This window comes from Mobula birostris, chromosome 3, assembly GCF_030028105.1.
Source record: "Mobula birostris isolate sMobBir1 chromosome 3, sMobBir1.hap1, whole genome shotgun sequence".
In the NCBI taxonomy this organism is placed as follows: domain Eukaryota; kingdom Metazoa; phylum Chordata; class Chondrichthyes; order Myliobatiformes; family Myliobatidae; genus Mobula; species Mobula birostris.
Window position 1 is genome coordinate 232,652,521 of NC_092372.1, and position 22,053 is coordinate 232,674,573.

General features: G+C 48.1%; 1 protein-coding gene across 18 annotated transcripts in view; it reads left to right on the forward strand.

Moving 5' to 3' along the window:
• The window catches only part of LOC140195654 (plectin-like), a 435,007-nt gene that overhangs the window by 322,039 nt on the left and 90,915 nt on the right, over window positions 1–22,053 (forward strand). For all 18 annotated transcript variants that reach the window (XM_072254355.1, XM_072254356.1, XM_072254359.1 and 15 more), the window contains 5 exons: window positions 4,246–4,372; window positions 4,862–5,045; window positions 13,687–13,844; window positions 18,218–18,396; window positions 19,187–19,325. In XM_072254355.1, the coding sequence (XP_072110456.1) occupies window positions 4,246–4,372; window positions 4,862–5,045; window positions 13,687–13,844; window positions 18,218–18,396; window positions 19,187–19,325 (787 nt within the window). The remainder of the gene's footprint in view (window positions 1–4,245; window positions 4,373–4,861; window positions 5,046–13,686; window positions 13,845–18,217; window positions 18,397–19,186; window positions 19,326–22,053) is intronic.

A 22,053-nucleotide genomic window follows, 5' to 3' on the forward strand; every position in this document is an offset into this window, starting at 1 on the left:
CTTAGCCACGTGTGCGGTGCTGGAGGATTGGAGGATAGTTCATGTTGTTCAGTTGTTTAAAAAAGGCTCCAAAAGTAAACCAGGTAATTACAGGCTGGTGAGCCTGACATCAGTAGTAGGTAAATTATTGGAAGGTGTTCTGAGAGATTGGATATACAAGTATTTCGACAGCCAAGGGCTGATTAAGGATAGCATGGCTTTGTGCATGGTAGATCGTGTTTAACGAATCTTGTAGAGTTTTTCGAGGAGGTTACCAAGAAAGTGGCTGTGGATGTTGTCTACATGGACTTTAGTAATTCCTTTAACAAGGTCCCACATGGGAGGTTAGTTCAGAAGGTACAGACACTAGGTATCCATGGAGAGGTTGTAAACTGGATTCGAAATTGGCTATGTGGGGGAAGACAGAGAGTGGTAGTGGATGATTGCTTCTCAGACTGGAGCCCTGTGACTAGTGGTGTGCCTCAAGGATCTGTGCTGGGACCATTTTTGTTTGTTGTCTATATCAATGATCTAGATAATAATGTGGTAAATTGGATCAGCAAGTTTGCTGATGACACTAAGATTGGAGGCATTGTGGATAACGAGGACGGCTTTCAAAGCTTGCAGAGGGATCTGGACCAACTGGAAAAAAGGGCCAGAAAATGGCAGATGGAATTTAATGCAGACAAGTGTGAGGTGTTGCATTTTGGAAGGACAAATCAAGGTAGGACATACACAGTAAATGGTAGGGCACTGAGGAGTGCGAAGGAGCAAAGAGATCTGGGAGTTCGGATACATATTTCCCTGAAAGTGGCGGCACAGGTAGACAGGGTTGTAAAGAAGGCTTTTGGTATCCTGGCATTCATAAATCAAAGTATTGAGTATAGGAGTTGGGATGTTATGGTGAGGTTGTATAAGACATTGGTGAGGCCAAATTTGGAGTATTGTGTGTAGTTCTGGTCCCCTAACTATAGGAAGGATATCAGTAAGATTGAAAGTGTGCAGAGAAGATTTACTAGGATGTTGCCAGGTCTTCAGGAGTTGAGTTATAGGGAACAATTGAACAGGTTAGGACTTTATTCCTTGGAGCGTAGAAGAATGAGGAGGGATTTGATAGAGGTTTACAAAATTATGAAGGGTATAGACAGTAAAAATGCGAGTAGGCTCTTTCCACGTAGATTAGGAGAGATAAATACGAGAGGACATGGCTTTACGGTGAAAGGGGAAAGGTTTAGGGGGAACATTAGGGGGAATTTCTTCACTCAGAGAGTGGTGGGAGTGTGGAACGAGCTGCCATCTGACGTGGTAAATGCGGGCTCACTTTTAAGTTTTAGGAATAAATTGGATAGATACAAGGATGGGAGAGGTCTTGGAGGATTATGGACTGGATGCAGGTCAATGGGACTAGCGGAATAAAATTTTGGAACAGACTAGAAGGGCTAAATGGCCTGTTTTCTGTGCTGTAGTGTTCTATGGTTCTAAGGCATACGGTGCATTGGCCTTCATCAATCGTGCGCTTGAGGACCCTGGTCAGACCCCACTTGGAGTACTGTGCTCAATTCTGGTCGTCTCATAGGAAGAGCATGGAAACCATAGAAAGGGTGCAGAGGAAATTTATAAGGATGTTGCCTGGATTGGGGAGCATACCTTATGAGAATAGGTTGAGTGAACTCGGCCTTTTCTCCTTGGAGCGACGGAGGATGAGAGGTGACCTGATAGAGGTGTATGAGATGATGAGAGGCATTGATCGTGTGGATAGTCAGAGGCTTTTTCCCAGAGCTGAAATTGCTGCCACAAGAGGATACAGGTTTAAAGTGCTGGGGAGCAGGTACAGAGGAGATGTCAGGGGTAAGTTTTTTACACAGAGAGTGGTGAGTACGTGGAATGGGCTGCTGGCGACGGTGGTGGAGGCGGATATGATAGGGTCTGTTAAGAGACTTTTGGACAGGTACATGGAGCTTAGGAAAATAGAGGGCTATGGGTAACCCTAGTCATTTCTTAAGTAGGGACATGTTCAGCACAACCTTGTGGGCCGAAGGGCCTGTATTGTGCTGTAGGTTTTTTATGTTTTAATTTGGTATTGTGGACAGGGCAGACATTTAGGGCCAAGGGCCTGCTCCTGTGCAATGCTATCCTGTGTTCAGTGTGATCCTCCAGAGGGGTCAGTGTGGAGCGTTAGAGGCATGTTCAGCAGTGCCTCGATTCCCTCAGAAGTCTAAAAAAGCTTGGCATGTCCCCATTGCCCCTTGCCAATTTTTATAAATGCGCCATGGAAAGTATCCTCTCGGGTGAACAGGGGTTGGTATGGTAACTTCTTGGCCTGGGAGCAATACAGACCACAGGGAGTTGTGTACACAGCTCAGCACTTCATGGAAACCAGCCTCTGATCCATGGACTCTTGTCTGGACTTCTCACTGCCTCAGTAAGGCAGCCAGCATAATCAAAGAACCCACACATCCCGGACATTGTCCCTTCTCCCCCTCCCCAGACATTGTCCCTTCTCCCCCCTCCCCAGACATTGTCCCTTCTCCCCCCTCCCCAGATATTGTCCCTTCTCCCCCCTCCCCAGACATTCTCCCTTCTCCCCCCTCCCCAGACATTCTCCCTTCTCCCCCTCCCCAGACATTCTCCCTTCTCCCCCTCCCCAGACATTCTCCCTTCTCCCCCTTCCCAGACATTCTCCCTTCTCCCCCCTTCCCAGACATTCTTCCTCCTCCCCCTCCCCAGACATTCTCCCTTCTCCCCCCCTCCCCAGATGTTCTCTCTCTCTTCCCCTCCCCAAACATTTTCCCTTCTCCCCCTCCCCAGACGTTCTCTCTCCTCACCCTCCCCAGACGTTCTCTCTCCTCACCCTCCCCAGACGTTCTCTCTCCTCACCCTCCCCAGACGTTCTCTCTCCTCACCCTCCCCAGACGTTCTCTCCCCTCACCCTCCCCAGATGTTCTCTCCCCCTCCCCAGATGTTCTCTCCCCTCACCTCCCAGACATTCTCTCCCCTCACCCTCCCCAGACGTTCTGTCCCCTCACCCTCCCCGGACGTTCTGTCCCCTCATCCTCCCCGGACATTCTTTCTTCTTCCCCTTCCCAGATATTCTCACTTCTCCCCCTCCCCAGATATTCGCTCCTCCTTCATCCCCACACGTTCTCTGTCTCCTCCCCCTTCCGAGACATTCTCCCTTCTCCCCCACCCCCCAGTCAGACAGCGGATACAAAAACTTGCAAACACCAGGCTCAAGGACTCCCCCACTGTTAGAAAACTATGGCATAGTTCTATAGTACAAAAAGATGGGTGTTGACCTTGCACTCTGTGCTGCTCTGCACTTCGTAATTATATCGCCATATTCTGCACTCTGTTCTCGACGGTAGACAATAGATGCAGGAGTAGGCCATACAGCCCTTCGAGCCAGCACCTTGTTCACTGAAATGAATTGATCTGTATGTACAGCATGCAAAGCAGGACGTTTGATGGCTCTGGGTCTGGAGTTTAGAAGAATTAGGGGGATCTCATTGCAACTTACTAAAGATTGAAAGATCTGGATAGAGTGGATGTGGAGAGGATGTTTCTTATAGTGAGGGAGTCCAGAACTAGAGGGCACAGCCTCAGCAGAGGTTCGTGCATTTAGAACAAAAATGGGTTAGCCAGAGGGCGGCGATTTGTGGAATTTAGTGCCACATACATCTGTGGAGGCCTAGTCATTGTGTATGTTTAAAGCAGAGGTTGATAGGTTCTTGATTAATCAGCATATCAAAGGTTATGGGAAGAAGAATGGGGTTGAGAGGATAATAAATAAGACCGTAAGACATAGGAGAAGAATTGGGCCCTTCAGCCTGTCCAGTCTGCTCTGCCATTCCATCGTGGCTGATCCCGGATCCCACTCAACCCCATACACCTGGCTTCTTGTATGTGATAAGCTGTGATGGAATGGTGGAGCAGACTCGATGGGCTGAATGGCCTGCTTCAGCTCTTGTGTCTTACGGTCTTAAAATACCATACATGAGTATATGCCAGTAATAAACCAATTTAATTTAGAGTGGGCTTGATTGCTCTTCATTCGCAATCCCACTCAATTCCTCCCTCCTCGACTGCACTGACCATCTGCAAAATCTCTCCTGTTACTGCCTCATCTACTGTGACGGCCCGCCCAGACCACTGACCTGGGCTCCCGGTGACACTGCTTTGTGTGGTGAGGGTGCTGGTCATGTCCATACTGGTAGCAGGAAGTGGAGGTGATGTCAACCTTGCTGACAGTATGTCTGCATTCTGTAGGCTAGAGAGCACACACCAGACCCTGGTGAGCGAGTGGCACAGGCTGCACACTGACATGCAGAGCCTCCTGCCCTGGTTGTACCTGAACCGTGACATGCAGCTGGTGCGATCGTGGACTCTGCTGGTGGTGAGTATATCCCTTATCTGCCCCTCACCTTGTCCCTCCCTCCCCCTCATGCGTGCTTTACGCACCTCCCTCACCCTCGTCCTAATTTTCACCCCCAACAATCCTGCTACCATCCTTCTTGTCATTCTCTTTCACCCGCTCCTCCTCCTAATCGCGTTACACTGTTTTCCACTCCTCCTCACCAATCTACTTCATCCACTTCTTCCACTTACCTGCTGCCTCCCAGTCTTCATCCTTGCCTACTCTTCCTCCCTCACTCCTGCCCTCCCCACATCGTCAAACCCTTCTGCCTCTCACCGCCCATCAACCTCAGGCTTATCCATCCTCACTTACCAACTCGCTGCCTCGTACTTCCCACCACCCCAGCTCCTTGATACGTTACTGCCTTCCACTCAAAATGTCTCCTTGCCTTCCCTGTCCTCCACTCTCCCTCCTCTCCTTCCTTGTCCCCTTTGCTTGCCTTTGATGGACATAAACCACCCTTTGCAGTTTCGAAGTCTGGACCCTGAGGAGTACAAACGCCTGCTCTCCACCCTCGACATGCACTACCAGGACTTCCTGCGGCTGAGTCAGGACTCACACATGTTCGGACCAGACGACAGGCTCCAGATTGAGAGGGAGTACAAACTGACGACGCAACATTATGAGAAGCTGCTCCGGAGCCTCGAGAAAGGTAGGGAGTGACGTAGACTGGGCGGGAGTGATGTACACCAGTGAGGAGTGACTGGTGTCACGCAGGGAGTCACGTAGACCAGTGGGGAGTGACACAGACGGCGAGCAGTATAGTTGTCCGGCAGACAGTCACATAGATGTTTGGGCATTCACATGGACTAGCAGGGAGTGACATTGACTGCGGGGGATTGATATAGACACCATAGGAATGTCATGAACTGGTCAGAAATGATTCAGAATCAAAACCAGGTTTATCATCACCTGACGTGTTGTGAAATTTGTTAACTCAGCAGCAGCAGTTCAATGCAATACAAAATATAGAAGGAAAAGATTAATAATAAATCAATTACAGTATACATATATTGAATAGATTGAAAGTCATGCAAAAGCAGAAATAATATATATTAAAAAAGTGAGGTACTGTTCAAGGGTTCAATGTCCATTTAGGAATCAGATGGCAGAAGGAAAGAAGCTGTTCCTGAATCACTGAGTGTGTGCCATCAGGCTTCTGTACCTCCTACGTGATGGTAACAGTGAGAAAAGGGCATGTCCTGGGTGCTGGAGGACCTTAATAATGGACGCTGCCTTTCTGAGACACCACTCCTTGAAGATGTCCTGGGTGCTTTGTAGGCTAATACCCAAAATGGAGCTGGCTAAATTTACAACCCTATGCAGCTCCTTTCGGTCCTGTGCAGTAGCCACCTCGCCTTCCCCCATACCAGACAGTGGTGCAGCCTATCAGAATGCTCTCTATGGTACACCTATAGAAGTTTTTGAGTGTATTTGTTGACATACCAAATCTCTTCAAATTCCTAATCAAGTATAGTCGCTGTCTTGCCTCTTTTATAGCTGCATCGATATGTAGGGATTAGGGTAGGTCCTCAGAGATCTTGACACCCCGGAACTTGAAACTGCTCACTCTCTCCACTTCTGATCCCTCTATGAGGATTGGTGTGTGTTCCTTCATCTTACCCTTCCTGAAGGCTGGGGTCACCTGACTAACCTTTTAGAGATTCACAGTGAATGCATTCATAGAGATGCCGTCTTACAGCACACAACAGGCCATTCGGCCCATCTCCATGCTGACCAAGATGCTCATCTAAGCTCGTTGCTTTTGCTGCCACTTGACCCATTTCCCTCTGAAGCTTTCCTGTCCATGAACCTGCCCAAGTACCTTCTAAGTATTATTAATATACCGACCTCAACCACTTTCTCTGGCAGTTCATTCCATATACTGACCATCCTTACAGCGAAAATGTTGCCTCTCAGCTTCTGAGTAAACCTCCCCCTCTCAATTTAAACCTCTGCCCTATTCTTTATCCCCTAACCCAAGGAAAAGACTGTAATCATCCACCTTATTACCCTTGTGGCTAAAGGGATCAGAGGGTATGGGGGGAAGGCTGGGACAGGGTTCTGAGTTGGATGATCAGCCATGATCATACTGAATGACAGTGCAGGCTCGAAGGGCCGAATGGCCTACTCCTGCACCTATTTTCTATGTTTATCTATAGTCCTCATAATTGTATAAATCTCAACCTCCTTCACACCAGGGGAAACAGTGCCAGCTCTGTCTCCTTATAACTTACTGTCCAGTCCCAGTAATATGCTGGTGAGTAGAATGAGGGTGGATCTCATTGAAGCCTATTGAATATTGGAGTTTGGGAGGGTTAATAAATCAGACAGGAGCAGATTTGAATTGGGCTGACTGGCCTAATTATGCCTCTATGTCTTATGATCTTAGATAGACAGATAGGTACTTTATTGATCCCAAAGGAAACTAACCTCACCCTAGGGTTCTGAAAGAGGTTGCGTTAGAAATGATCTTTCAACAATCATTGGACTCTGTCATGATGCCAGGGGACTGGAAAATTACAAATGTTACTCCACTCTAAGAAAGTAGGAAGGCAGCAGAAAGGAAATTATAAACCAGTTAGCTTGACCTAAGTAGTTGGGAAGATGTTAGAGTCAATTGTTAAGGATGAGGTGATGGAGTACTTGGTGACACAGGGCAAGATAGTACAAAGTCAGCATGGTTTCCTTCAGAGAAAATCCTGCCTGACGAACCTGTTGGAATTCTTTGAGGAGATTACCAGTAGGATAGATGAAGGGGATGTAGTGAATGTTGTATATTTGGACTTTCAGAAAGCCCTTGACAAGGTGCCACACATGAGGCTGCTTACCAAATTAAGAGCCAATGGTATTACAGGAAAGTTACTAACATGGTTAGAGCATTGGCTGATTAGTAGGAGGCAGCGAGTGAGAACAAAAGGATCCTTTTGTGGTTGGCTGCTAGTGACTAGTGGTGTTCCGCAGGGGTTGGTGTTGGGACCACTTCTTTTTTGGCTGTATATAAATGATTTAGATGATGGAACAGATGGCTTTGTTGCCAAGTTTGCAGATGATACGAAGATTGGTGGAGAGGCAGATAGTGTTGGGCTCCTTAATTTAGAAAGGATATACTGACATTGGAGAGGGTTCAGAGAAGATTCACAAGATTGATTCCAGGAATGAAAGGGTTACCGTATGAGGAATGTCTGGCAGCTTTCGGGCTGTATTCCCTGGAGTTCTGGAGAATGGGGGGGGGGGAATCTCATAGAAACATTCCAAATGTTATGTAGCCCCCCTGGCCACCCTCAGGGTCGCTTGGCTCGCTGTCGTCTAGGGAAACAGCCTCGGCCCCGCCAAACTGGATAATTCGTTTGTGTGGATGCTGTGTGAGGTACCCCACCCTGCCCAAGTAACAGACAATACACCAGATGCAATTAAATGATTTACAGTTTATAGATATTACTGGAACTATATAATTAAAAGAGAATAAAATATAAAAGGAAAATAAAAGGCGCCACACTTATCAAAGTTCAATCTCTTCGTGCACAAAACCGTTGGAGCTCAAGGACCTTCTTCTTCACCCTGCGACCCCTCGGACCACCTTGACCGGCCGCCTGGGACCAACAACGGTGGTCGACCAGATGCTCCACACGAGTCCGTCTCCGTTTCCTCACCGAACATCCCGCTCGGGGTCCGACCCCGTTAGCGGACTCACAGCACCTCGTCCATCCCCTGTCTCGCTCTCCCGCGTTCTGCCCCGAAACCCCGCGCATACAGTATCTTCAAATACACCAAAACCATAACAACTATCCTAATTGGTTAATAGCACCCTCTTATCAGACTCTAAAGCAAAAACAAACTGTTAGCGCAAACTTTCTCAGTGTTTAACACAACAAAGCCGCATTCCCCAGATTAACATAACAAAGACGCCATTTTAATTAGCCTCCGCAGTAACATAAAAATCGAAACCCCCTCTCAGTTAAACAGCCTAAATTAGATATGGCAAAGTTATTTCCCATGGTCGGGGAGTCTGGGACAAGAAGGCATGACTTCAAGATTGAAGAACATCCATTTAGAACTGAGATGTGGAGAAATTACTTCAGTCAGAGGGTGGTAAATCTGGTATTTGTTGCCATGAGCAGCTGTGGAGGCCAAGTCATTGGGTGCATTTAAGGCAGAGATAGATTCTTGATTTGCCAGGGCATGAAAAAGTATGGGGAGAAGGCAGGGGAGTGGGGATGACTGGAAGAATTGGATCAGCCCATGATCGAATGAAGGAGCAGACTCGATGGACCAAATGGCCTATTTCTGCTCCTATATCTTATGGTTTTATAACAGGAAGTATGCAGAAGGACATAGAAAAATTAGGAGAATGGGTAAGAAAATGGCAAATGAAATACGATGTTTGGAAAATACACGGTCATGCACTTCGGTAGTAGAAATAAATGTGCGGACTATTTTCTAAACGGGGAGAAAATCCAAAAATCTGAGATGCAGAAGGACTTGGCAGTCCTTGTGCAGAACACCCTAAAGGTAAACTTGTAGGTTGAGTCAGTGGTGAGGAAGGCAAATGCATGTTAGCATTCATTTCAAGAGGTCTAGAATACAAGAGCAGGGATGTGATACTGAGGCTTTATGAAGCACTGGTGAGGCCTCACCTTGAGCATTGTGAACAGTTTTGGGCTCCTCATCTTAGAAAGGATGTGCTGGCATTGGAGAGGGTCCAGAGGAGGTTCACAAGGATGATTCCAGGAAAGTAAGGGTTATCATACGAGGAACGTTTGATGGCTCTGGGTCTGTACTTGCTGGAATTCAGAAGGATGACAGGGGACCTCATTGAAACTTTTCGAATGTTGAAAGGCCTAGACAGAGTAGATATGGAAAGGATGTTTCCCTTGGTGGGAGTGTCAAGGACAAGAGTGTGCAGCCACACGATAAAAGGGCACCCTTTTAAAACAGAGAAGCAGAGAAATTTCTTTAGCCAAAGGGTGGTGAATTTGTGAAATTTGCTGCCACATACAGCTGTGGAGGGCAGGTCATTGGGTGTATTTAAGGCAGAAATTGAAATGTTCTTGATTGGACATGGCATCAAACGTTACAGGGAGAAGGCCGGCAACTGAGGTTGAGGAGGAGAAAAGAAAAGGATCAGCCATAATTGAGTGGCGTAGCAGACTCGATGGGCCAGATGGCCTAATTCTGCTCCTGTCTCTTATAGTCATATGAAATTACAGTGTCACAGTCACTTTACAAATGCTCGGATATATATCAGATGACACTACATTGATTGGCCTTATCTCAAATAATATTGAGGCAGCCTGCAGAGAAGTCGTCACGCTGACGCAGTGGTGTCAAGAAAACAACCTCTCCCTCAGTGTCGCAAAAACGAAGGAGCTGGTTGTGGACTATAGGAGGAACAGAGACTGGCTAACCCCTATAGACATCAATGGATCTGGGATTGACAGGGTGGACCACTTCAAGTTCCTCGGTATGCACATCACTGAGGATCTCACTTTAGAACATAGAATAGTACAGCACAGTACAGGCCCTTCGGCCCACAGTGTTGTGCCGACCCTCAAACCCTGCCTCCCATATAAGCCCCCCTCTTAAGTTCCTCCATATACCTGTCTAGTAGTCTCTTAAACTTCACTAGTGTATCTGCCTCCACCACTGACTCAGGCAGTGCATTCCACGCACCAATCACTCTCTGAGTAAAAAACCATCCTCTAATATCCCCCTTGAACTTCCCACCCCTTACCTTAAAGCCATGTCCTCTTGTATTGAGCAGTGGTGCCCTGGGGAAGAGGCGCTGGCTATCCACTCTATCTATTCCTCTTATTATCTTGTACACCTCTATCATGTCTCCTCTCATCCTCCTTCTCTCCAAAGAGTAAAGCCCTAGCTCCCTTAATCTCTGATCATAATGCATACTTTCTAAACCAGGCAGCATCCTGGTAAATCTCCTCTGTACCCTTTCCAGTGCTTCCACATCCTTCCTATAGTGAGGTGACCAGAACTGGACACAGTACTCCAAGTGTGGCCTAACCAGAGTTTTATAGAGCTGCATCATTACATCGTGACTCTTAAACTCTATCCCTCGACTTATGAAAGCTAACACCCCATTAGCTTTCTTAACTGCCCTATCCACCTGTGAGGCAACTTTCAGGGATCTGTGGACATGTACCCCGAGATCCCTCTGCTCCTCCACACTACCAAGTATCCTGCCATTTACTTTGTACTTTGCCTTGGAGTTTGTCCTTCCAAAGTGTACCACCTCACACTTCTCCGGGTTGAACTCCATCTGCCACTTCTCAGCCCACTTCTGCATCCTATCAAAGTCTCTCTGCAATCTTTGACAATCCTCTACATTATCTACAACACCACCAACCTTTGTGTCGTCTGCAAACTTGCCAACCCACCCTTCTACCCCACATCCATGTCATTAATAAAACTCACGAAAAGTAGAGGTCCCAGAACAGATCCTTGTGGGACCCCACTAGTCACAATCCTCCAATCTGAATGTACTCCCTCCACCACCACCCTCTGCCTCTGCAGGCAAGCCAATTCTGAATCCACCTGGCCAAACTTCCCTGGATCCCATGCCTTCTAACTTTCTGAATAAGCCTACCATGTGGAACTTTGTCTGTACATACCGGTTGTGTGGCGAAAAAAGCACGACAGCACCTCTTTTACCTCAGACCATAAGATATAGAAACAGAAATAGGCCATCTGGCCCATCGCGTCTGCTTGCCACTCAATCATGGCTGATCCTTTTCTGCCTTCTTCCCATGCCCTTTGATGCCCTGGCTACTCAAGAACCTGTCTATCTCTGCCTTAAGTACACCCAATGACTTGGCCTCCACAGCTGCTCGTGGCAACATATTCCACAGATATACCACCCTCTGACTAAAGTAATTTCTCCGCATCTCTGTTCTAAATGGACGTCCTTCAATCCCGAAACCGTGGCCTCTTGTCCTAGACTCCCCTACTATGGGAAATTATAGACGGTTGACGAAGTTTGGTATGAGCCCCCAGATCCTAAGAACTTTCTACAGGAGCACAATTGAGAGCATCCTGACTGGTTGTTATCACTGAGTGGCGTGGGAACTGTATTTCCCTCAATCACAGGACTCTGCAGAGAGTGGTGTGGACAGCCCAGCACATCTGTAGATGTGAACTTCCTACTATTCAGGACATTTACAAAGACAGGTGTGTAAAAAGGGCCCGAAGGTTCACTGGGGGCCTGAGTCACCCTGACCATAAACTCTTCCAGCTGCTACCATCTGGGAAACGGTATTGCAGCATTAAAGCCAGGACCAACAGGCTCTGGGACAGCTTCTTCCACCAGGCCATCAGATTGATTAATATATGCTGACACAATTGTATTTCTAAGCTATATTGACTGTTCTGTTGTATGTCTTACTGTACATACTATTTATTACAAATTACTATAATTTGCACATTTTACATCTCTGTCTGAATGTGCAGATTTTTACTTCTCACGTATGTGAAGGATCTAAGAAATAAAGTCAATTCAATTCAGTTCAACAGAAGTAGAAAGCATAAAAAGTCAGTTACCACAAACAGTAATGGGGGGGGGAGGGGAGTTGGGGTCATCACTCCCCCAGCTATAGGTTGACTTATTATAGAGCCGAAAGACCGACGATAAGAATGACCTCAGGGAGCACTGTTTGGAGCAGGGCAGTTGTCTTATTCTTTTACTATAAGTGCTCCTCTGTTCAGCCAAAGTGGCATGCAGAGGGTGAGAAACATTGTTCAGAAGTGCCAGGATTTTCTGTAGGGTCCTTTGCTCTACCACAGCCTCCAATGCAACCAGTTTGACTCCTGTAACAGAGCTAGCCTTTCTAATCAGTTTATTGAGTCTGTTAATATCACTGGTGTTGATGCCATTGTGTCAGCACACCACTGTATAGAAGATTGTAGTAGCGATAACAGACTAGGAGAACATGTGGCCTGTATACTCCAAAGGATCTTAGTCTCCTTAGGTAGTAGAGTTGACTCTGGCCCTTGAACCATAATACCATAAGACATAGGAGCAGAATTAGGCCATTCAGCCCACCAAGTCTGCTCTGCCAATCCATCATGGCTGATCCCAGATCTTACTCAACCCCATACACCTGCATACCCCATACATCCTTTGATGCCCTGACTGATCAGGAAACAACCAACTTCCACGTTAAATATAGACGCAGACTTGGCTTCCACCGAAGTCTGTGCAGAACATTCCACAGATTTACTACCCTCTGCCTAAAAAAAATTCCTCCCTACCTCTGTTCCAAAGGATTGCCCTCTAGTTCTGGATGCCCCTACCACAGGAAACGTCCTCTCCATATCCACCCCATCTAGTCCTTCAACGTTCAGTAGGTCTTCTTGTATGCAGCCTCTGTGTTGGTGCTCCACTCGAGACTGTCATCCAGGTGTGTCCCCAGGTACTTGAAGGTCCTCACCACAACCACATCCTCACCATCAGTAGTAAAAGGGAGCGATGCAAGCTTAATCTTCTTTAAGTCCATCGTCATCTCCTTTGTCTTACTAAAGTTGAGCTGCAGATGATTCAGCTTGCATTATCTGACAAAGTTCTCCACCAAGGCCCTGTATTTACCCTCCTGCCCTCCCTTCATACGCCCAACTATTGCTGAGTCATCAGGGAATTTCTGCAGATGACATGACTCAGTGTCGTATCTAAGGTATACAGGGTAAACAGGAAGGGAGCCAATGTAGTCCCAGTGCTGCTTATAGCCACATCTGACACACAGCTCTGAAGCCACACATACTTTGGTCTGCCAGACAGGTAGATACAATGGAAGTGCCATCCTGCATGGAATGGTGTTTTTCCCCCAGCAATGAGGGCTGTGTGGTATTGAAGGCACTTGAGAAATCAAACAACATGATCCTCACAGTACTGCCCCGCTTATCCAATGGGACTAGGCTCTGTTCAGCGGGTAGGTGACAGAATTATCGACTCCAATGTGCTCCTTGCAGGCAAAGTGCAGAGAATCACATGCTGGTCTGACCCGGGGTCTGAGGTGAGGTAGGACCAGCTTCTCTAGGGTCTTCATGATGTGTGAAGCAAGTGCCAGTGGACGGTAGTCATTCAGACTGTTGATTGGCTGCCCTTGGGTACTGAGACCACGCATGATGTTTGTCCACACAGTCAGAATGCTTTCCAGGCTCAGGCTGAGATTGACAATGCTGACAGTGGGAGAAAATGAGACTGTAGGAAGTTTAGATGCTGGGAAAGTGAGGGACATGTTTTTTTCTGGAGGGATGGTTTGACCTTCTCCCCTGTGCTGTAGGTGAGGAAGTTGAGCAGAGCTGTAAGAAGTTTGTGACGCAGCTGAAGGATATTCGCCTGCAGCTGGAGCGTTGTGAAGATCGAACAGTGCACAAGATCAGGCAGCCACTGGACCGAGAGCCCCTGCGCGACTGCACACAGCGGATGATTGAACAGCGGGTAAGCCCACAGGACAGGACCGCGCCCACTGGGAACGCCGTGATGTTGGATTGGTGAGAGGGTGCTGCAGGCGAACTGTTTTCACCTTCTGTGTGCTAGTAATGGTGAGACTCACTGCTATTTACCCCAGGCTGTCACATCCTCGTTAGCCAGGTGAGGACACCACTGTGGAAGAGCAGCTGAACATTCCCAAGGCGCTCAGCTGGACAGAGGATCACATAGTCCTGTATCCTGTATCTGCCCCACATCATGTTGCCCCTCAGTTCCACCCCTTTTCTTTAAACAAAACTACAGAAGTTTACTTACACAACAAATATACAAAGCACAAATATTAACTATAAACAAGACAGTGAATAAATTCAAATTAATATGTGATTACTAGTGTCTATAACAGTCAGTTCACTGGGGGGCCCACTGCTCACAGAAATAAGACGATAAGACACAGGAGCCGAATTAGGCCATTTGGCCAATCGAGTCTGCTCCGCTATTCAATCATGGCGGATCCTTTTCTCTATCTCCTCCTCAACCCCAGCTCCCAGCCTTCTCCCCGTAACCTTTGATGTCGTGTCCAATCAAGAACCTATTAATCTCTGCCTTAAATACACCTAATGACCTGGCCTCCACAACTGCATGTGGCATAAATTCTACAAATTCACCACCCTTCGGCTAAAGAAATCCCCCGTGTATCCCTGGAAGAGGGGCAGGCAGTTGCCCTGGCAGAGACCTCGACTTTCCACCACCTGGACCTGTGAACGGCCATCTTGGCCAGGCCCAGGAGCAAGCTACCCCCTTCTGGACTGGGTTTCCATATGTAAGGAGCATGGGGCTGAAGTACAACCAGAACCTGATGAGCATCCTTTTCAGATACTCAAACTGGATCTACAACCTCTCACACTCCATGTTATACTGACTCATCCCGCCCACAGAATGGACAGGTGGATGGGGTGTCAGTGAATCTGCTTAAAATAGTACTGCCCTGTGCAACACCTTCCACCCCAGGTCCCCAGTGTACAGGGGAAGGACCCCAGCATAGGGAGATTTCCACTGGGGACCTCCTCCGTTGCCAGATGGTGAAACAGGCTGCCAAGGCGAGTCTGGTCAGCAGACGAAGGCAAGAAAGTGAAAGGTGTGCAGGAGCAGCCCGTACATGAAACACTTTGGAGCATCATGGGAGGGCACGGTGGGCATCCCTGCAAGATGGCTCATGTTATGCGGGACCCTCTCCCACCTATTATCCCGAGGCCTGGGTCCTACGAGCAATTCCAGCCAATCAGGTGTTGATGCAGCTGGAACCCCTCCACTTCCCTGAGCCCCCTTCTGTGATAGGAAGGACCAGTCCTCCTCACAGCGAGAGCACCTTGTCCCACCAGCGAGGGAAGCACACTGTCTGGATGAGACTGCACCCCGTACCCTTAACAGCTCAGTAAAAGCGAGGCCATGCCCTCAAAGCAGCATGGCTGTTGCTGTTCGCTGGAAGACGGTGTCCGCGGCGGAGAAGATGCATTGCCAGTGCATGAAATCTGTGAGAGTGGTTACTGTACAGGTATCTCTGCAGGGTCCTGAGGTGGAGAACTGCCAGTAGGGTATGCACGCACACTAATGACTGACCACTGTCCATGATCAGGACCACAGCAGAGACCTGATGCCTCCTATTGCCCCAGAAGAAATCCATCAGCCTCTTCTAGGTCCTGGAGACAAAAGCAGTGGGCAAGACTAAAGTAAGCAGCCAGTACCATATCATGGAGGCAACGAGCTGATTTATTACTAACTCTCTTCCTCAGTATGGGATTGCACGAAGGAGGCCTGACCAGCATCCCAGCCGGGCAGGTCTTTTTCTCCAAATCCCACCAGTTTGCCGGCCAGACCTCCTCCGTCGAGCGCAGGTAGACTCCTAAGTGGAGGAGATGCGTGGTACTCCACGCAAAGGGTCTCAACCCCTCTGGTAGGAATCCACCTGCCATTGGCCCAGCAAGAGGCCAACACACATTCTCCACTTGACCCTTGCAGATGAAGCACCCAAGCAGACCTGTTCACACTCTTGCGTCCTCTGCAAGTCAACGGAACGGTGACCATAAGGAGGATGTCATTGGCGTAAGCTGAAAGGACAATCTCCGTGTCTGGTTCACGCAAAACCAAACCCGTTAACCTCTTACGGAGAAGGCACAAGAATGGCTCCACACAAACAGAGTATAACTGCCCCAACATGGGGCACCCCGATGTAGCCCCTCCCAAAGCACAAAATATGGTCCAAGCACGAACACGTGAAAAGTCCCAAAAAAAAATTACGCATGGTCCACCCTGGCAAACGCCTTGGTCAAGGGAGAGAAAGGTGACTCACCACAGGTAAATCAGATCCGTGACGATGTGGATATTGTCCTGAATGGACTGCCCTGGGACCGTGTAGGACTGATCACGGTGGACCACTTGAGCCAGCACAGAGCCCAGGCGGCAGCCATTGCCTGGGAAAAGATCTTGTACTTCGCACTGAGGAGGGATACTGTGCACCAATTCCTTCGGCAGTCGAGATCCCCCTTTCGTTGGCAGCAGGGTTACAACGGCTCTGCACCAAGAGAGGGTTATCTTACCCATCGCCATACTCTCCCCCAATACCCCTGCATAATTAACCCTAGGATGTCCCAGAAGGCCTGGAGAAATTCGACAGTCAAACCATCCGGTCCCGGGGATTTGCCTCTCTGCAGCTGGTTGAGGGCACTGGTCAGCTCCACTAAAGATAGTGGGGCAGCCAGAACCCCTTGGCAACCTTTAGCAAGTCCTCCACTGTGTGCATCCTCACTGCACCAGTCCAGCGAGAATAGAGCCTCTTAAAAGGAATGTACTTCCACAACTGTTTTCACCGGGCCCGTGAAGAAGGAGCCATCCTCTGCCAGCAGCTCCACCAGCTGCCTGCGGACACACCTCCCCTTCTCGAGAGAGTAGAAGGAGGACGATGCATGGTCCAGATCCTGTAGAATTTAGACCCATGACCTCACATAAGCGCCTCGAGACCTCTCGAGCTGCAGGTGCCTCAGTACCTCCTTCCTCTGGTACTCATCCCAGAGGGGTAGATCTCCATTGGTCAGCCCCAGCTGGGACTCTAACTCGATTGGCTCCTTCTCAAGTTGACTGATCCCAGACATCCGCTACATGATCAACCCATGAGCATATTCCTGGCAGAACAGTCGGATGTGAATCTTGCCCACATCCCATCAGAGCCTCAGAGAGGGAAACTGCCTGTTCCTCCTGCCACGTCCTCCGAAACTGACAGAAGAAATCCTGGAAGTGGCCATCCTCCAACAGCCTGTTACTGAAATGCTGGTAGGCAGACCCAACCCATGTAGGCAGGGCATTGAACTCTGCCCACACCAGGACGTGGTCTGAGCACGCACCCAACCGCATGGAGGCAGCCGATGCTGCCAGTTCTTGGAGCTGTAACCCAAAATTCTAACGCGGTCAAATTTCAGAAGTTCAACACCACCACTGGGATGTTACATTGTCTATACTCAGCAGAGCACCAGCAAAGAGTCAAAGAAAACGTTCAGAGTTGAGACAGGAGGGGGAGGAAGGAGCAGATAGGCAGGGAAGTCCTTGTGAACCTCAGCATCATCCATGCTGCTGTAAATGAAAGCATCTCCCGGGCCACTCCATTCTTCCACCGGCTGCTCCAAGGTCCTCTTCACTCAGTCGCCCTGGGCTAGGCATTCCGAATGGGAGGGGTTTTCCGGTGTCACTACTGGAATAAATCCGTCCTTGCTCCCAGCAAAGTTAGACTGGAAGCTTTGACAGTCCGCCAGCCGCACCCGCCGCTCAGCATCGAAAATAAAGTCCTTCCAGGAAAGGAAGCTGTTCCAGTCCACTGCTGAGGTGATTCTCCACATTCCCAAAGCCTTTGGGCAGTCTCTAAAACTGTTCATTGATGACTTTACCACAAATTTTCAACTTTAGAAGAGAGAGCTTGAACAGTGTGAGCTTCCTGCAGTACTGCCTCTCCCTCAGTCGTGCCCCTCAATATTGTGAGCCCCGGACTCTGTGTGATGCTCCCTCAGAGTTGACCCTCCCTCAGCACTATTCTATGTCTAGGTTGGCATATGTACTCAGGAGGTTTGTACTCCACAGACACTTCCACATTTTTTGGTGATGAGGGTTAATGTTCTCATCTCTCTCCATCTCTCTGTCTCTCTCTATCTGTCTAAGATAGGGACATGTTCGGCACAACTTTGTGGGCCAAAGGGCCTGTATTATGCTGTAGGTTTTCTATGTTTCTATATCATTCTCCCTCCCCCCTCTCTGTCTCTCTCCCTCACTCTCTGTCTCTATCTGTCATTCTCTCTCTCTCTGTCTCTAACTGCGAATGTGTGTCTATCTTTCTCCTGTAGAAGATCCACTCGGAACTGGCTGGGATTAAAACGAACCTGGACTCTGTAACGGAGAAGACTGAGAAGGTACTGTCTGCGCCTGAGCATCTGAGCAGTGCCCCTGTGCTCCGTTCTGAGCTGGACCTCACTCTGCAGAAGATGGATCGAGTCTACAGCCTGTCCTCGGTGTACCTGGAGAAGTGAGTCAATGCTGGGAGATGTGGGTTGGACTGTATGGGAACCACATGCACCAGGCTGGTCCCGCGATGTACAGCTAATAGTGCAGCCTGGTCTATCGTCAGTACTGGTCAGGACCTCACTAACGCAGAATGACACAAACTGGATGGTGGTAGGATGCTCTTGGTGGCAGGGAAGTTAGGAACAAGAGGTTAGAGAACGCTGTGGGTCATTCTGGATTATGGCAAACCTGTTCTCCACCTCAGAAAACAGTTGAGGACACATCATCAAGTATGTTCGATAGAAGTTATTAGTTCTTTGAACTAAAGTGGGCAATGAATATGGGGAGAGGACAGGAACAGGGTACTAAATTTGAAAGTTCTGCCATGAATGAGAGACAGGGCAGGATCGAGGGGCTGAATGGATGACACAGGCTTCTACTTCTGCAGTTTCCTTAGAAGACCTACCCTCTGAGAGAGTAATCTGATTACACAATTGTGAACAAACATCCTGGTTTCAGAAGGAGTCAGCAGGCCAGGCAGTATCTGAAGAGAGAATCCAGGTGAATCACCTACCCACTTCCTTCTGCAGATCCGAGTTCCTCTAGCACTGTTTCCTGCACCTGTGGACTCTGTCAGTCACTGACTTATCATCGCATTGCTAAGTTCAGAAGGTCAGAACTGGGAGACGTTGTTGACCAATGTCTTATATATTACACACTCTACTGCTGTGATCAGCCTGGTTCCATGGGGGTGCAGCAAGGCTAGCAACCTGTCTGCCCATTGCTCAGCATCTCACAACTTCTGTCTGCAGATTGAAGACTATTGAGGTGGTCATCCGCAGTACGCAGGAGGCTGAAGAGCTGGTGAAAAAATATGAAAGGCAGCTGCGAGAGGTGAACAGTGTTCCTGCTGATACCAAGTCACTGGAGGTCCACACACGTCAGCTGAAGGTAGGTTTGTGCGGTGACAGTGAGAATCCCGAGACCATTTCACAATTCATTAGAAAGCAGAGAAAAGGTTAGAGATAAGTTATGTGTGTAGCTGGGGAATATGAGAGGTTCTGAATGAAGAATGTAACTTAATAATTTACATACTGTATTCACCAGGGGGATTCTGGACTGGATGTTGTGCAATGAACCAGAATTGGGTAGGGGGCTGAAGGTAAAGGAACCCTTGGGGAGTGATCATAATATAAGACCATAAGACATAAGAGCAGAATTAGGCCACTTGGCCCATCAAGTCTGCTCCACCATTCAATCACAGCTGATCCTTTCTCCCCTCAACTCCTCGGCCCCACTCCCTGGCCTTCTGCCTGTAGCCTTTGATGCCATGTCCTATCAAGAACCTATCAAGCTCTGCCTTAAATACACCCAAAGACCTGGCCTGTGATAATAAATTCCACAAGTTCACCACCATCTGGCTGAAGAAATTTCTCTGCATTTTAAATGGACACCCTTCTATCCTGAGGCTGTGCTCTCTTGTCCTAGATTACCCCACTAAGGGAAACATCCTTTCCACATCTACTCGGTCTGGGCCTTTAAACATTCAAAAGTTTACAGTGAGATTCCCCCCTCATTCTTTTGAATTCCAGCGAATACAGACCCAGAGCATTCAAACGTTCCTCATATGATAACACTTTCATTTCTAGAATCATCCTTCTGAACCTTCTCTGAACCCTCTCCAATGCTAGCACATCTCTTCTAAGATGACGAGCCCAAAACTGTACTCAACCCTCAACCCTCAAAGTTCTTCTTTCAGTTAGTCCTGATGAAGGGTCTTGGCCCGAAACGTTGACTGTACCTCTTCCTAGAGATGCTGCCTGGCCTGCTGCGTTCACCAGTAACTTTTATATGTGTTGCTCAACCCTCAAAGTGATGTCTCAGCATCACATCCCTGATCTTGTATCCTAGACCTCTTGAAATGAATGCTAAAATGGCATTTGCCTTCCTGACCACCAACTCTACCTGCAAGTTAACCTTTAGGGTGTTCTGCACAAGGACACCAAGTCCCTTTGCATCTCAAGAGTTTTGGATTTTCTCCCCATTTAGAAAATAGTCTGCACATTATTTTTCTACTACTAAAGTGTTTGACCATGCATTTTCCAACATTGTATTTCATTTGTCACTTTCTTGCCCATTTTCCTAATCTGTCGAAGTCCTTCTGTATCCTACCTGTTTCCTCAACACTACCTGCCCCTCCACCAATCTTCATATTGTTACGTACCCCGTAACTGGGTTGCCAAACCAGCAGAAATGGACCACTCAGTTGGAGTCTGGATTACTGGAACTAAGAAAGTTTTATTAAAGAAATAAGCAACACACTGCTCTAATAGTAAGGATATAAATGCAACAGGTTAGCAATGAATAAACACACATGTACACAGATCTAGGATAATAGGATCAATCAAGCTCTATCGTCGTCTAGGGGTAAATGACCAGTTTCAAAGTGACGCAAAGTTCAGTTCAGTTCACAGTAATCACTGCCGTGCCATTGGACGGGGTGGGGGTGGGGGAGGAGAGAGAGAAAGCGAAGGCGAATGAATATTCAAACGGCTTCCACACAGTCCTTCGATATTCCTCGCAGCCAGCTTTTCGGGCGAGCCCTTTGTAATGTCTTCTGAGGTCACCGACTGTGACCTCTCCGTTTCAGATACGATGGTTGTTCCGCGGTGAACCCAGCACCCAGGCAAGAGTGGACACACACACCAGGTTCCCACCGATCCGTACCTTTCTACCCTGTGCATCTCTGGCTGGTCCCACGACCAGACCTCCAACAATTCCCACCTACTTGTGGGAGGCGCACCGCTTCCAGGGTCTTGTTACCTCGTAATGTCGTGTGTGTCGCCTTAGCGAATCTGTCCCTTTTTATCCCCCTGCTGGGGTATCGCCTGTCCATCACACTTCAAACAGTTCAGGGTTCAAAAAGGAGCCGATCTTGACAAAACATCAGACCGCTGTCTCCTTCCGTTAAACTCTCTTGTCTCTTCATTAACATTTCCAAATGCTGCTCCATTGTCTTACTTATCTCTCTTTCTCCTGAAGATAGGTGGCAGATCAACTGTTGATCCCACTAGTGCCAGCACAGGACAGTTAACATCTTAATCTATGTGTACTTTTTGTAACTCTCTTTCGTCACAATATCATCTGCAAACTTGGCAACAAAGCCATCTGTTCCAATAATCTAAATCATTTATATACTGCATAAAAATAAATGGTCCCAACACCACCCCCTGCGGAACACCACAATTCATTGGCAGTCAACTTTTATTCCCACTCGCTGCCTCCTACCAATCAGCCAATGCTCTAACCATGCCGGTAAGATTCCTGTAATACCATGGGCTCTTACCCTGGTAAGCAGCCTCATGTATGGCACCTTGTCAAAGAACTTCTGAAAATCCAAATGTACAACATCCATTGCATCCCCTTTGTCTATCCTACTTGTAATCTGCATCAGACCATAGACCATAAGACATAGGAGCAGAATTAGGCCATTCAGCCCATTGAGACTACTCTGCCATTCCATCATGGCCGGTCTTGGATCCCACACGTACACCTGCCTTCTTGCCATATCCTTTGATGCCCTGACTGATCTGGAAACAATCAACTTCCACCTGAAATATACAACACAAAATACTCTGCAGGTGCTGGGGTCAAAGCAACATTCACAACACGCTGGAGG